We start from the raw sequence: 15,006 nt of genomic DNA, 5'->3' as shown, positions 1-15,006 counted from the left end.
TGTGATCAGAATAACTCGAAATAGACAAGGCATTGCGACCGGCTACAATATCCCTCGATGCTCGGCGACCGGGCGCAGGCCGAAAGCCCCGCGTGATCTTTAAAGGTACACTGTGCAGGAAATGGTCAAAAAAAGAACTGCAACTATGCTGCTCATTGAAACTGAGCTGCCTATTGCCAAATTTGGTCTTTACATGAACATTTACCATGTAATAAACAATATTTTCTAGTATGGTCCAAGTAAGTCATTTTTGGAGCTAAAAATTGCTATTTGGGAAATTCAAAAATGGTGGACCATGGAGAAGGTCCCCCCTACATGTAAGAAAAGTGCATTCTTTTTTTTCAGTCATAAGGAATACTTAGAATTTGATGGTGGGGGTAAGTATTCATGAAAAAGGTAATTAGTGAATTGGCAGCATGAATTCTGGAAATAAACAACTAAAAATCTCACACAGTGTCCCTTTAACTTAATCCAGCCCTGAATGACTTGAAGCGGGAGTGAGGAAGCAAGGTACACTTATCAATACAAACTGCCGGCAGTGCGATGACATTAGGTGATGATTGGCAAGTGCGCATAAGCTTAATGTGCGATCCAGCAGTCTAGGTCTACGAACCGAAGTCATAACTCTTAAAAGTCAACGAGACCGCCACTCCTCCGCCACATGGGCCAGTCCATGCAAACGAAAACGTAAAATAGGCTCGTGTTGTGGGCATAGGCTACTGAACGGAACATTGAAAATAGGCGGGTGCAAACTGATGAACGCACGACCGGAATCCACATGAATGAAAAACTGTAGGCGGTGCTACGGCCCGTAGGCTGAGGTCCTTTCAACATCGCTCCGGAACATAGGAAGTACGTTTGTAATCAGGACAATTAAGAACGAGTGCATGGCTCTGCAATGTCCTCCGTCCGGTGTCGTGACAGGTAGTAGCACGAAACAACACAGAAGGTAATGTTGGGTTGTGCATGCGGGCGAGGCGCTTCGATATATAAGTAGCCCATTTAAATCTGTAGGCTACCCCCAGCAAACGTTCCAAAAAAGCCACACCAACCGGTTCATAAATGCTCTATAATATTGGCAAGCGAATCACCAGTCCATCCGCAGCAGATGAGGCCGACGAGGACCAAGTAGCCTAAATTGTGACTCGCAGTACCCATAACGCCTCCGAAAAACAAATGTGCTGAGCAGATAAGCTGGCTAAGTGCGCGAGGCGCAACGAGAGAGCACCGCGGGCCCAGTTACTTCGATTCCGCCCTTCCCCAGCAAATGTTCCAAAAGTCACTCCAACCAGTTCATGGAATTCTCCCAAATGACCGCAAACGAAACGTAGGCCATCAGTCAACCAGCGGCATACGAGACTGATATCCGAGACAGTGCAACAAGCCGAGTATGAGGCATGAGAGGCGACTTGCCTGGACAACAACTTCCCCGCAAAAATAGTCATTCGCTGAGATAAACGTTCCCTGGGTCCGCAGTACAAGTGAAGGGAAAGCCGCCAGGTTACTCACGAATTACACCAGTTCGGGGAAATCCACCCACAGGCAGGCTAGTTCAAAAGCAAATCCACAAGAGTCAGGAAATCAGGGAGCGGCGTGCCAAACAAATTGATTGAAGCCTTGCGAGAAAATGATTAGGCTATTAAAAAGCACCGATTGCGTGCCACGCGTTTGAGCGGTTGGAAATCCCATCCCAGCAACGGCAAGGTGAGGAGTTATCAAGTAACCAGGTAGAAAATAAACAGAATGTTTGATAACGAAAACGCCGGACAGCCACTTCAAAGTCGGCTTAACTGGAAAGCAGAGAACAGAATGAGTGACTGATTTTTAAACAAACGTGAATGCGATCCATTGGCTGAGAGGGAACGATGCATGAGTGATGCGTAACGGGGATTCCCAAATCTCGCGTTGGGATTGGTTGACGACCCTGGGCAATGATGACGCATGTATGATCTGTCAAAAGGGAGATTGGATGGTTAGCCTAGTAAGTTTGACAGCCGAGAAATTCGAGTCTCCCTGGTAGAATTTACGCAAGCTCCCATTTCTACTTTTGACTGATGCATTATTGAATACATATTTCCAGTTGAACTATTATTGCACTGATTTTTTATTTTTTTTTTTGTCTCTCACAGTTTGCTGAAAAATTTGGACCCGTCTTCAGTGTTAATTTTTTTGGACCAAGGATTGCCATAATCAATGGCCACAAACTCATTCGAGAAGCATATCAAGCAGACAGCTTTGCTGATAGGCCAATCTTACCAATAATTACTGATACCTTTGGTGACAAAGGTGATTTGTCAATCTCAACAGAGAGCTACTGTTTAATACACCCAATGATTAACACCGTTACATGTTCTCAGTGTTACAAGGTTATTTGTTTTGTTCATCTTCTTAGGAGTGGTGGTGTCAAATGGATATGCTTGGAAACAACAAAGGAGGTTTGCACTCCACACTCTGAGAAATTTTGGATTGGGCAAAAGAAGCCTTGAACTATCTATCCTTCAGGAATGCAGATATCTACACGAAGCACTCCAAAATGAACAAGGTAGTTATCAACGTTATTTCAAATGTCACTCTATGAATAATCTTTCAAGAGGATTTGGCCCAGCAACTGCCTTGTGATCAAAGATGAACAAGTAAATACACAATGTTGCCTTGGTTATTCCACAAGATTACTATCTTTTAATTTCATAATTAAGAGAGAACAGCAATCTGCTCAAAGAAACTTTGACATTCTGTGTTATTTGAGGAAATTGCCTGTAGTTTACTCTGTGGAATATACTGTAAATATAGCATGTATAATGTCTTAACTCCTCTTCCAGGTAAATCCTTTGACCCACAATGGCTCGTAAACAATGCAGTGTCCAACATCATCTGTGTGCTGGTGTTTGGGGAGCGTTTTGAGTACACCAATGACGACTTCCAATCCCTCCTGAAGGACATCAACGAGCTTGTATATCTACAGGGAGGAATATGGGCCCAGGTGATTATTTCCTTACTGTACCTGAACATAACAGAGGTGGAGAACGTGGGAAAAAAAACGGAAGTAGTTGACTGATTGAGTGATTGGGCAAGTGGCGAAAGCTGCAAAAGTGGTCTCGGTAACAAGGGTATCAAAGGTGCCAAAAGAGTACTTGAATTTATCGGTGCAGTATGTAGGATTGTGGCCACAGTAGGTTTTGCAACTACGCTGCTCATTGCAACTTTGCTGCCTATCCCCGAATTTGATCTTTTCATGATAATTTACGAGTAATAAACTTACTAGAATGAAGTACAGTACGTTTTCCAGCTTAGAAAATTCTATTACTGGACATTCAAAATGGCGGACATGAAGAAGATTCACCTTTTCATGCATGAAAAATGTTATTTTCCCAATCATTAAGAATACTTATAATGTAATGGTGGTGGTATTAGTTATTAAGTATAAAAGGTAATATGTGTGAATGAGCAGCATGAATTCTGGAAATGAGCTACTAAAATTATTATATACTGTATCGTTAAGCTAAAAAAAAAAAATGGCAACGGAATGTCTACATTGCAGTGTTAATTTTGTCATCCATTTTTCTATTTAGTCTTAGTCTTAGTCTTGTGTCAAAGTCCATTCATAGTCTTAGTCACTTTTAGTCTTTCAAAAGTCATTTTTGTTTAGTTATTATTTAGTCGACTAAAAGTCCTCAACATTTTTGTCTAGTTTTAGTCTGAATATTTTAGTCTTTAGTTTAAGTCACAATACAATAAAACACAGGGCCTTTAGTAAGGCACTAGGACTTGGTTATTGCCATTCTGATAATAGCAAATTTATAACACTCTGTCTTAAAAGGACACTATGTAGAATTATGTGCCAATGTCATGCCTGTCTCTATATCTAACCTAGCTAAGCTTTCGGTGAGAAAGTTTTTAATCCCACTGTGCCAGCAGTCAATAGTGCATACAAATGTGAATATGTCGCTGGTGCTATGTATTCATAAAGGGCTTTTTTGTTTTGTTTGAGAAGCTTCTCCCCCAATATTCCTTAGGGTCAGCCTGCTAAAAGTTACATTCAGGATTTTCTGACAGTGGGGTGCGAAAGTGGTCCAGAGCATTCATTTAATGACTCAAATAAGTGTCGGTGGATGGATTCAGCTGTAATTATCATTATTTTTTTATTCCCATAGTGTCGCTTTAAAGGTTGATTACCAATTACCAATTAATTTATAGGCTTTAGCTGTGGTTGTACCAATTTATGTCTGAGCCTCCAAAAAAGTCTACGTCTTAATTGTTTTTAGTCTTTCACAAATCATTTTTGTTAGTCAGAATTTAGTCGACTAAAAGTTAGTTCTTAGTCTTAGTCGCTTTTAGTCTTTCACAAATCATTTTTGTTTAGTCATTATTTAGTCGATTAAAAGTCCTCAACATTTTAGTCTCGTTTTAGTCTTTCACAGATCATTTTTGTTAGTCAGAATTTAGTCGATTAAACTCTCAAAGGGTTAGTCGACAAATATATTAGGCTTAGTCTAGTCGACAAAATTAACACTGCTACATTGTTCTAAACACAAGCTTCAGTTAGTCTGGTCTGTTCAGTCCAGGCGTGACAAGCTGATACAGTAACTGTTAAGTCTTGTTGCATTAAGGGGACATTTCGGCATATCATTTTTAAAAGTATATATGTTAAAAGGTCATGTTGCTCCTATATAGTAAGTGCAGATCGATCCTGAGCTAACCAGATATATTTCAAAGTTGAACATTTTATGAAATTTTAGTGGCATGAATTGTATGTGTGGTTGCCAAAATGATATCTGATATATGTGTGGCTGAGGTCATCTTGTGCCAATTCACATCCTGGGACTTAAACTCACGACTCACCTGAACTCATGGAACTCTGGGCAAACTTGGTACAAGCTAGGCTTGGGCGATGTCCCCCTAATTGACAGCTGACGATGTTTACAGTGAGACGATGCGATGGACGATGACATCGTCTTGGGGGGGTGCGGAGTAATAATTTTAAAAAATATTATGATATATTTTGGATTTATTTGTATTATTCATCTTCAGCTAAGTTATTATTTAATTCTATTTAATTTAAGAGTAAGTTAAATATATTAATATTATTACATTCTGGGGGAAAAAATGTTTAAACCTCCTCAGCGTTCTTGCTCAACTGCTTTGTAACAGAGATGGTCGCTGAGATTCAGAGATCCCCCGCTGACCCCTCCCCCTCGCCCTTCTCGTCTCTCCTCCCGTGTCACCTGCAAGCCCAGTGCTTGCTACTTTATAGTTCATTGCGTGGCGTTTTTGGGAGACTTGTCAATACATTTGTTACATCTGTGAGTTATTTATCTGTGTAACTATTTTAAGACGACCTATGCGCTGCGTTTTTGCACAGGCTAGTAGGCTATAACTTTAGCCCCTCTCGCTCACCAGAAAACTAAAGGGCCGTACACACAGGTCGCTGCTAGTTACTCGCTCAGCGAATGAACTCAATAGAATGTCAATGTGTCCCAGCGAGACTCGCAGGCGAGCACGGTACAAGCGATGCGATGTGGGCGGATTCCGAGTTGAAAATATTTTATCTTCGAGCGAGGCGAGTAAGCGAGTAACCAATTGGAATGCAGAGTTCGGTACTTCTCGCCTGTTCATTGGCAGTTAAAGCCGCGGGAACTTTCAGCTAACGTTCCATGAAAGAGTGGCGAGTAGGCGAGCAAGCGAAAAGCTAGCTTTGTGTGTGTACGCCGCTTAAATGGGAAAGAGATGAGAACCCATGCGTGATTGCGTGCCCTCTCGAGAGGCTTTGCAGTGGATTTTTAGCCTGGTTCCTACCAGACCTCCAGGTCGGGCAAGAGCCAGGCAAGTGGATTTTAGCCCCGACTTTGTCAATTCCTAGCACTAGAATACGGAATGTTTTGTTTTAGGTCATATCGAGACTTTTTTTCCTCATCAATGGATAGTTCTACAAGTAGTTCTGGCGGTGAAGCCATGAAGACGTGGGCGGACATGGAACCGCTTGCTCACCTTATTGACAGTGGGCTTATCAGAAGTGTACACTCTTGAGTGGCTGCTTCACAAGACATCTCCACCGCGAATAGCGATTAAACATTTTGAGGTGAACCGTTAAACATGAAATGTTAAACGGTCGCAATTGCCGAACGTGTTGCTTATCGTCATGTACCGGAGGAGCCAGCTAGGTAATGCGTAAAGACTCCCCTTTGTACAGATGGTGTAACTTCAATCTGCTCATTACCGTGCCGGGCCGCGGCAGCGTACCGTGATCATTACACCCTGTGGCCATTCGGAATGCGGGGGGCAGTATAGCACCGCTTTTGCAGAGCAGCGTCTGCCTGTGTCTATGGTCTGTTTGTGCTTCCGTCCTTGCCCGTCCCCCAGTTTTAGTAGCCTAGTAGTAGAAATACAGTCAGCAAATTGCATGTTTTATTTAGCATTGGGCATTTGATAGGGCATTTGATAATAACACAAGTGTGAGCCCTTCTTTGTGTAGCCCTATCAAGCAAGCCTGTCTGTCTCATTTGTGCGATGAGCACAAAAACACAAATTGAACCACTCGTATAGTGTGAGTCAAACAGACATGAACAACATTGTAGCCTAATGAAGTAGGCTAGTGCCCCGTCATGTCAGCATGAGAGAGGTGATTTTACATTTGGCGACGACATTCCGTCTTTAAAACTGGCGCATGCCGCTTCCCCTATTGCAGGTTATTACCTGATCTACACTGTCGTTACCACAAAAAACAAGGTAGCACAACTTAATACTATTACTAGCCTATATATCTGGTAGCCTAAATAGTAGGTTGAAGACGGGGGTATTATTGGTGCACTGGTTTTTTTTTGCGAAGCAGAGTAATCTGCTTCAGTGTAGCTCATTGTATGTTGATCCCTCCCTCAGTTTTAGGCTACAAGTGGAAAGAGTCAGCCAATTGCGCGTTGCACGTAACATTGGGTATTTGATAATAACACAAGCGTGATCCCTAAACAAGACCGCCAGTCGACGGTGTTTTGTTTTCATTATTCTGTCCTGCATTCACCGTCTCAATTCCGCTCCAACTTATAGGCTAAGTGATATTTGTTAATTATTTCTGCACTACCTATTCAAGTCAGGAACGGATATCCTCAGGATAGCCTACGGACTAATAGGTTGAAGACGTTTTTTTTGTATTGGTGCTTGTGAACATTTCATCCTTTCAATGCGCTGTTGTGCGCGATCGACGGGATTCCGGTTAACTGGGGATGTGATGCACACATGACAATACATCTGTTACACCAGGTGTGGCTAATCTGTGATTAGGACTGCAAATTCAGTTGCTTCGGTGGAGATGCGAACCAACAGTATGACTGGGGAACTATGACTCCTTCGGAGGCTGGATAACTTGTCGCGCCACGACATGTCACAAAAGGCTGTGCAGTCCCGTGCACTGCACTGCACTGCACTGCTGTAACCCACCCCTCCCCCACAGACAAACATTCATGTTCTGAAAAGTTCAACACGTTCTGAACATTTTAGCCGCTTTGCATTAAGTTTTCGAGCAGACACTTGTCCACGGTGACGCAACATCGAAAGAGAAACGCAGAGACTGTTCACAAATAACTGAATAAAGATTTCATTAAAAAAAAAAAAACACACAGCATTTCTATGAAAATGTGCTGGGTGACCACACTGCCTATGCCTATCCAGATGCACGTATAGCAACAATGAGAAAGAGAGGGAGAGACGGAGAGAGAGAGCGATTAGCGCGTATCTGTGTACGTGTGTGTGTGTGTGTGTGTCGGGGAACATTTGAAGTGAAAAAAACACCCTCCCCCACTTCAGCATCAGATGTTGGTGGTCTACAAGTCAATATGTTTACCCGACTATCTTGTAGCCCAGTCATGAAGTTCATCGGTAGCCTATAGGCCAAGATATCCAAAATCCCTCCGCAAATTTCTGCATTGCCTGAGTTCATAGGCTAAAACAACTTTATTTAGGCCTGACTTATTTAGCTTACTTTATTAGCCTTATTTAGGCCTATTATCGTATTTAGGCTTTAACGTGGGCCTATTTTACAAAATATCGAAAGAAGGAAAAGACACGACAGACAAGTTGAGGCTTACTGATCGTAGCCTATTACAGCAAATCGAACATGCGCTTTATGAACACACTAGCCTGAGGGCAAACATCTTCTTGGCACTATTGAGATAACCAGGCCATGCCAGGAATTCAACTACCTGGGCCCACACTAAAATACTGACAGACTACAATTGCTTGGAACTTCAGTGGGTTTCGTGGGTCCGGGGGGATGGGTGGTGATGGCACGCTTGATGTATTTTTCCCCACCCCATGCATGCACGCGGACACACAGGGTCGGGACATTCACCCAATGAATGACTGAGTGCGGCTAAATATGCCTGTTGCATATCGTAGCCTAATTATTCACACATCACGTCAAGTCACAAATTAGTAGTCTCTTGCAGTTGACCTATGCCAAATTAACGTCCTCCCTGCACTAATTCAAACAGGTAGAGGAGTCGGCTTAGCCTATAGCCAAAGTCTATAAAATGTAGCCTATTTTTTGTAATTTCCAATTATCTAGGCTATGTTTACGATAATGATTTGTTGCGCTACGACGGTGCTCAAGACAAGTTGGAACATAGGCTGAATTCGAAACGGGAGGCAGTGACTCGATGACTCTCCTCCTACATAAACAGGTCACTGATCAGAGAGGCGAAGTTAGCTGATGAGGCAGCCGTTACGAACGGCACTAACGAGTGCGCAGCCTTGCGCATTTGATGTTACGGCGATTCTTGCGATTCTATGGCGGGAGTTACGTTCATCACGTTAGCGCTTAGCTTACGCATGCTATTTGAACGGTGAATGATCGTCAGACGGCGGAATCGTAAAATAGGCTATAAATAGATCTAGCGACAGCATATTTAGATACTACAATGTTGATTTATGCATTCGATTTTCAATATCTACATACATAAGTGTCAGAATAAAGAGTATGATAAGGTAGTAGCTTGGGTAGTAGCCATGTTTGTTTTTCAGGTTTCCGGGTGAGAGGGAGGTGGCGCACAGCATGTTGGGTACCAAGGCAGCGATGTCAGCATCTGATGTATCGCCGAAATATCCTCGTTACGCCCACAAATGCAGTCAACTGCCGAGAGAGGAAATAAAGCAATTTTTCGTTTCGATCCACACTTCATGACTCGATGTCCAGTTAGCTCACTGGAAGGACAGCTGCCTTCCCCGTTTCGAATCGGGCCATAGTCATCTCAAGTGCTCCCATTTTATTTTGATCCTGCTTTAAGTCAATGGGCGAGAGGGACGGATGAAACGGGTGTTTCATTCGTCCCGACAGTGTCTACTGACACTTAAATCCCTTTTGCCTGTAAACCTGACAACTTTGACTTTTCATACTTTCGGATATGTTCAAGTTTTCGAGTAAATCGCAGTGTTTCATTCGTCCCGAGTTTCATGAGTCCCTGCTCTCCCCTACTGCCTAAACTGTTACAGTTTAAATGCGTCCTCTCCAAACAGTGTGTGTGTGTGTGTGTGTGTGTGTGTGTGTGTGTGTGTGTGTGGGCGAGAGAGGGAGAGAGAGAGAGCGAGGGAGAGAGGCGCTTAATTCCCCGCAGAAAGAGCAAGGCGATGTCTCCAAATATTAGACAAATGCATCTTATTTTAGTTAAGTAGACATCAGGGATGTATTTTGCTTAATAGCAACGCCGACCTGATTGGTTCATATTGCTCTGAATAGCCACAGAAGGCTAGGCTATATTTTAATGGGTTTACGCGCGCGAGGTCATCTAACTGTGGTCACAGTCGCCAGGTGCTATTATGAGAGGAAAACTATAGCACGTTGGCAAACATTAAAGTCAGTTTAAGCCATGCATATGATGAACCAGTTTTCTTGTTTGAAAAAACACACTTCCCGGTGCGCAAGGTGCATGCATTTCTGACTGACCCAGATGAAATCGCATGAGGAACTCCATGATTATGAGATGGCATTGCATATATTTCCCAGCATATATTTCCCCTCTCTCTCTCTCTCCAAACCCAGTTGTACTTGGACTCACTTTTAACACCGCTGGCCTACCCAGGTGAATCGCAGCACACAATTGTTTGCAGTGAGCCGTGCCGTGTGCGAGTGCTGTGCAACTTCACCCCTAACGTTTAACCTAGACTAGCGAGTGCAGTGTTGTAAATCACGTGGAATAAGTGCAGCGATTACCTGCGTAGCCTACTTAATTATGGAAGTGAGTGTCATTTGGACTGCCTATGGAATCAAGCCTACTGTCACCAAGCTCTTCCTGTCTCCCCAGCCTCGCAATGGATGGACACCTGGCCACCGCTCCTCCGCCTCCTTCGGAACGGATGACTGTGGGGGGGATCTCCAAGGAAATTTGGAATTTCGGACTTGTATAGATTTGGGGTGCCCCGGGACTCTTTTAGATTTCTGTTAGTTAATAAATATTATTTTAAAACTCAATATTTGTGTCTTGGCGTATTTGTGGTGTACAGTACTCTCCAGGGTATTTGGTAACAAGGAGAGGTGTCGCTGGAAAAATGCGCACTTTCTCACCTGCGACACATAACCCGACAGTTGGTTACACTTAATTTGAGCACGAAAACAGCAATATCAGTCGCTTGCTAATTTTTGCCAATGTGACAACATTAAATTCATTAGGGAAGTGTAGGTTAGGTTATCGCCCCAGCTGTTGGCGATGTGAGATAAATAGCCAACGCTTACACGCTCAAACGAAGCGCTGTTAAGTTACTGCGGTGAGGTGCATTGCACTCTCAGTAATTTTTACCAAACGAAAAAAGTATCCACATCCAGAAAACAAGTCTGAAGTTGCAATATTAGACGTTTCAAATCTTGCGATGCGATAATCGGTATGGCTTCTGGCTACACTCAATTTACATTTTGTCAGAGCTTGCACATTAATGGCAATTCATCCGATCATCATTAGGCTATTTATTCTTTTTATGACTCTTCCTACTTCCTGGAGGTGTTCTCACACAATTTAATTAGGCATGTTGTTATCCGCTGAATCGGTGCGTGCGGGTGAATATGAGCATAATTAATATGCCGTCAACATCGTCTAAAATATTCCATATGGTAATAAATGTTGCCTACCCATTTGCGCTTGAATGTGTATTGTGTGTATGCAAGAGAAAGTGTGTGTGTGAGAGTGTGTGTGTGTGAGAGAGAGAGAGAGAGAGAGAGAGAGAGAGAGAGAGAGAGAGAGAGAGAGAGAGAGAGAGAGAGAGAGAGACTACCACACCCGGCGGTTGTTTGGGTACACTGCAGCTAGGCCCGGTACGTACCGAGGTGGATGACGTGGCATTACCTCGGTAAAGGGTGTGCATTGTAGGGGGACCGACTGTAGTCAACAACTTAGGTCACAGAAATAAATGAACGATATCACTCAGGCCTACTTACATACATCTGCAGCAAACAATAGTCTGGCTTAGTTCACAAGTTTTTTTTTTTTTAATTCCATTGTGGGGTTTTTTCGTAGTTATATAATTCACTCTGCTTGGGGCTTGTGTTCACAACCTGTCTTGAAAACCGCTGCTACTACTACGGATTTTACGGTAATGTGTCAGCTAAATTTGATGTGAAGTACCGTAATGATTACAATAGCAGCGGCTTCAAAAATACACAAGTACAAGATTCCTTGGCATCGATGGACGACGATGATCACTCCACCCAGGTCACAACACATATGGTCATCTTGTGCTTATTCACCACCCGGGGCTCGATCTGGTGACTTCATAGCAAACTCCAGCATGGGATGTAGATGTAATAAGTCAACTAAATGGCCAGACTGCCGCTGGTTCAGTAGTACACTAGCGCATCTGCATGAGGTTTTGGGAGGGAGGTGTACTATAAATAATGTTCAACCTAGGAACTCTGCTAGTTGGCATCTGATACACCTGCTCTGCACACAGTGTTTTAATAATTATAAATGTATGTTTTCATAGCTGTACAATAAGTTCCCATGGCTACTGCGGAGGGTGCCAGGTCCACACAAGAAAATCTTTTCTCTGATTTATAAAATCAGAGATTTTGTCCAGAAAAAAATTGACGAACATCAAGCAGACTTTGATCCATCCAACCCTAGGGACTATATTGACTGTTTTCTTGACGAAATGGAAAAGGTGGGTTGCGTTATCCTGAGAATGAAATATTTAAACTTCTATAGCCTATAAATGCTGTAAGCTAATGAAGACCCAACAATACAAACATTTTGTAGATTCTACCGTTTTTATTGTATCCTTTTTTCTTCAGTGGAAAGAGGACAAAGCTGCAGATTTTACTCTGGAGAACTTGTGCTACTGCACCATGGACTTATTTATAGCTGGAACTGAAACCACGTCCACCACCTTGTACTGGGGACTGCTCTTCATGATCAACTATCCTGACATTCAGAGTGAGGAAAACAGATATGACACTGTGCTCAAATTTTAAAAACTGTAATGTTTGTTGTTACACACATGTAATGATGTAATTTCTGTCTGTGTTTTCAGGAAAGGTGCAGGAGGAGATAGACCGAGTGGTGGGATCCTCAAGACAGCCTTCTGTGGCCGACCGGGAGAACATGCCTTACACGGATGCTGTGATCCATGAGACTCAGAGATTTGGCAACATCCTTCCTTTGAATGTGGGCAGGAGGGCCACCAAAGACACCCAAGTTGGAGACTACACACTTCCTAAGGTGACTTTTTGTCTCGGCCGTGACCATGACCTTAGTCAAGTTCTAATTTGAAGAACAGGTGTATGTGAATACCAGTTTCAAGCAGAACACAAAGCTGTCTATACCTATGCCATCAGTTGTGACTTGTAACATTGACATGGTCGAAGTGTTCAAAGTTCATCATGTAAAAGGCCCACTGTCAATCCCCTGTGTATTTTAAGTAAGGGATAATGTATTGTCCACACATGACTATAGGAAAATATTTTCCCGACAAGGCGAATAACACCCCCCGACGCCGAAGGCGGAGGGGTGTTATTCCGCTTCGAAGGGAAATATTTTCCGATAGTCACGTGTGGACAATACATTATCCCGCTTATTATACGGCTTTTACCAACATTAGAAAGCATAAATAGTTAACCAGTAGTTTAAAATAACATGTTTATTGCCATTTTAATAGCGTGCGCAAAGAAAGATAGTTCGTGGAACGCTCATAATTTAAAAAGGTTACCAAGCAACAGAGCTACTTTCTAACTTGTTATAGCCACGTTGCGCTTCAAACTGTTTGCAGGCTGCCTCGTTCACTGCGCGATATCTTCATAACAGGAATATTTCTATCTAATCGGCGACAGTATTCCAGAAAAAAAGCATAGCAACCCAAGCACTGCTGTGCGCCCTGACCATCATTATCGATCCTGCTACAGGCAGAGAACTGTGCGCCGGATGGTTGACTGAAGGAGGCAACTTCTACCCTACAGGCTACGAACTCCTCACTTGTTTAAAAAAAATGAAATAAAAAATACTAGTGTTAATAAAAGATGTCACGACAGCGGAACGGCAACACTTGGACATGAGATGTTGCTGATGAATCCTGATGGGCTACCACTCGACCTTTTTTGTATTAACTTCGTCAGGATGACATAACTGTTAAAATTTATCACTGAATGAGACTTAGTGTTGTTGCAATTCGTCTTGAGACGTTTGAGAAGTGCTTGGTTACCGGAGCATCAGTGGGCCACCAGCAGTGTGTGTTAATCGCGCTGCTGCCATACTGCTAAAAATCAGAAGGCAAGACATATCAGTGAAGATATGACCGATCTACTTGCGGAGTGATCTCTGAAGTGAACAAACTCGTTGCCATTGGCAGCGGGTATTATTAGGTGGGCATTACAGAAAAGTAGTGACCACAGAACGTTGGGTCCGCCCATTGAAAGTGAATGGGAGCTCTTGCACCATTCTAGAGTGCCGTATAATAAGCAATCATAATGGTGTATCTAATTGCTATGAATTCAATGGGATTCACAGGGCACAATGGTGATTGGCACCCTGACTTCCATTTTGTTTGATGAGACGGAGTGGGAGACCCCTCACACCTTCAACCCAGGTCACTTCTTGGACGCAGAAGGAAAGTTCAGGAGAAGGGAGAACTTCCTACCATTTTCTATGGGTGTGTATTTAGTCTGTTATCCCACTGGGCCCAGAGGTCATTTTAAAGGTGACCATTGACACTAGTCCATGTACACAATTGCATTTTGCGCATGATGCCTCATTCATTTATATTACTCAAAGTCACTAGAATTTGGTATGGATATCAAATGTTGTGTGTATATTTCCACAGGGAAAAGAGTGTGTTTGGGAGAGCAACTGGCTAGAATGGAGCTATTCCTGTTCTTCACCTCTCTGCTGCAGCGATTCACCTTCTCACCACCAGATGGCGTGGAGCCCAGTTTGACCTACAGACTTGGGGCCACCCACAGCCCCCAACCTTACCAGCTCTGTGCTCTTCCCCGCTGACATGCTTAAAATCTGATGCCAAACCGTATGACTGTGTAGTGTAACCATAACAGAGAAAAGATGCTGCATCGTGAGGTACTCACAAGTACGGAGCGACACATCATTTTTGTCCAGCCGTTTTTTTGTCCGGCCGTTTCTCAGATCCTAATAGAATGGCTTAGATGGCATTCATACAAGGACAATTGCGTGTGAAAATTAAATATTTTATCCAAAGTCAAGTCAAGTCAAGTCAAGTCTTTATTTACAAGGCAAATGCGGCATCAGGGTCTGAAAACGCTAATACCTGAAGACTCCTTACAGAGTGGGGAGTTTGGAAGACAACCCATGTTGCGTATCCATCTAAACAGCAAAATTCACGTCAGGCTTGTACGAAATTCAGAATTGAATTGAGAATGACCCCGAAATTCCAATTCAAGTCTTGAATTTGAATTGAAATTCCAAACAGGAAGTGAAATTGCAATTCGAATTGGAATCGCAGGAAATAGAATTGAAATTCAAATAAATTACATAATACAAACACTAGGTGGTGCTGTACATTAAATGCAAA

At 42.9% G+C, this 15,006-nt stretch overlaps 1 protein-coding gene across 2 annotated transcripts in view; it reads left to right on the top strand.

The window, feature by feature from the left end:
- Positions 1–14,677, top strand: part of LOC134451312 (cytochrome P450 2J2-like) — a 45,404-nt gene extending 30,727 nt beyond the window's left edge. Inside the window, exons 2-9 of one of the 2 annotated variants that reach the window (XM_063201686.1) lie at positions 2,130–2,286; positions 2,393–2,542; positions 2,820–2,980; positions 11,956–12,132; positions 12,263–12,404; positions 12,502–12,689; positions 13,971–14,112; positions 14,284–14,677. In XM_063201686.1, coding sequence (XP_063057756.1) covers positions 2,130–2,286; positions 2,393–2,542; positions 2,820–2,980; positions 11,956–12,132; positions 12,263–12,404; positions 12,502–12,689; positions 13,971–14,112; positions 14,284–14,459 — 1,293 coding nt within the window. In that variant the 3' untranslated portion in view covers positions 14,460–14,677. The remainder of the gene's footprint in view (positions 1–2,129; positions 2,287–2,392; positions 2,543–2,819; positions 2,981–11,955; positions 12,133–12,262; positions 12,405–12,501; positions 12,690–13,970; positions 14,113–14,283) is intronic. The other variant, XM_063201687.1, reaches the window with a different exon arrangement.
- Positions 14,678–15,006: the final 329 nt, after the last annotated feature.

This window comes from Engraulis encrasicolus, chromosome 6 (genome assembly GCF_034702125.1).
Source record: "Engraulis encrasicolus isolate BLACKSEA-1 chromosome 6, IST_EnEncr_1.0, whole genome shotgun sequence".
Taxonomy (NCBI): domain Eukaryota; kingdom Metazoa; phylum Chordata; class Actinopteri; order Clupeiformes; family Engraulidae; genus Engraulis; species Engraulis encrasicolus.
Note: the sequence above shows the minus strand (reverse complement) of the source record. Positions and strands in the feature narration are given on the sequence as shown.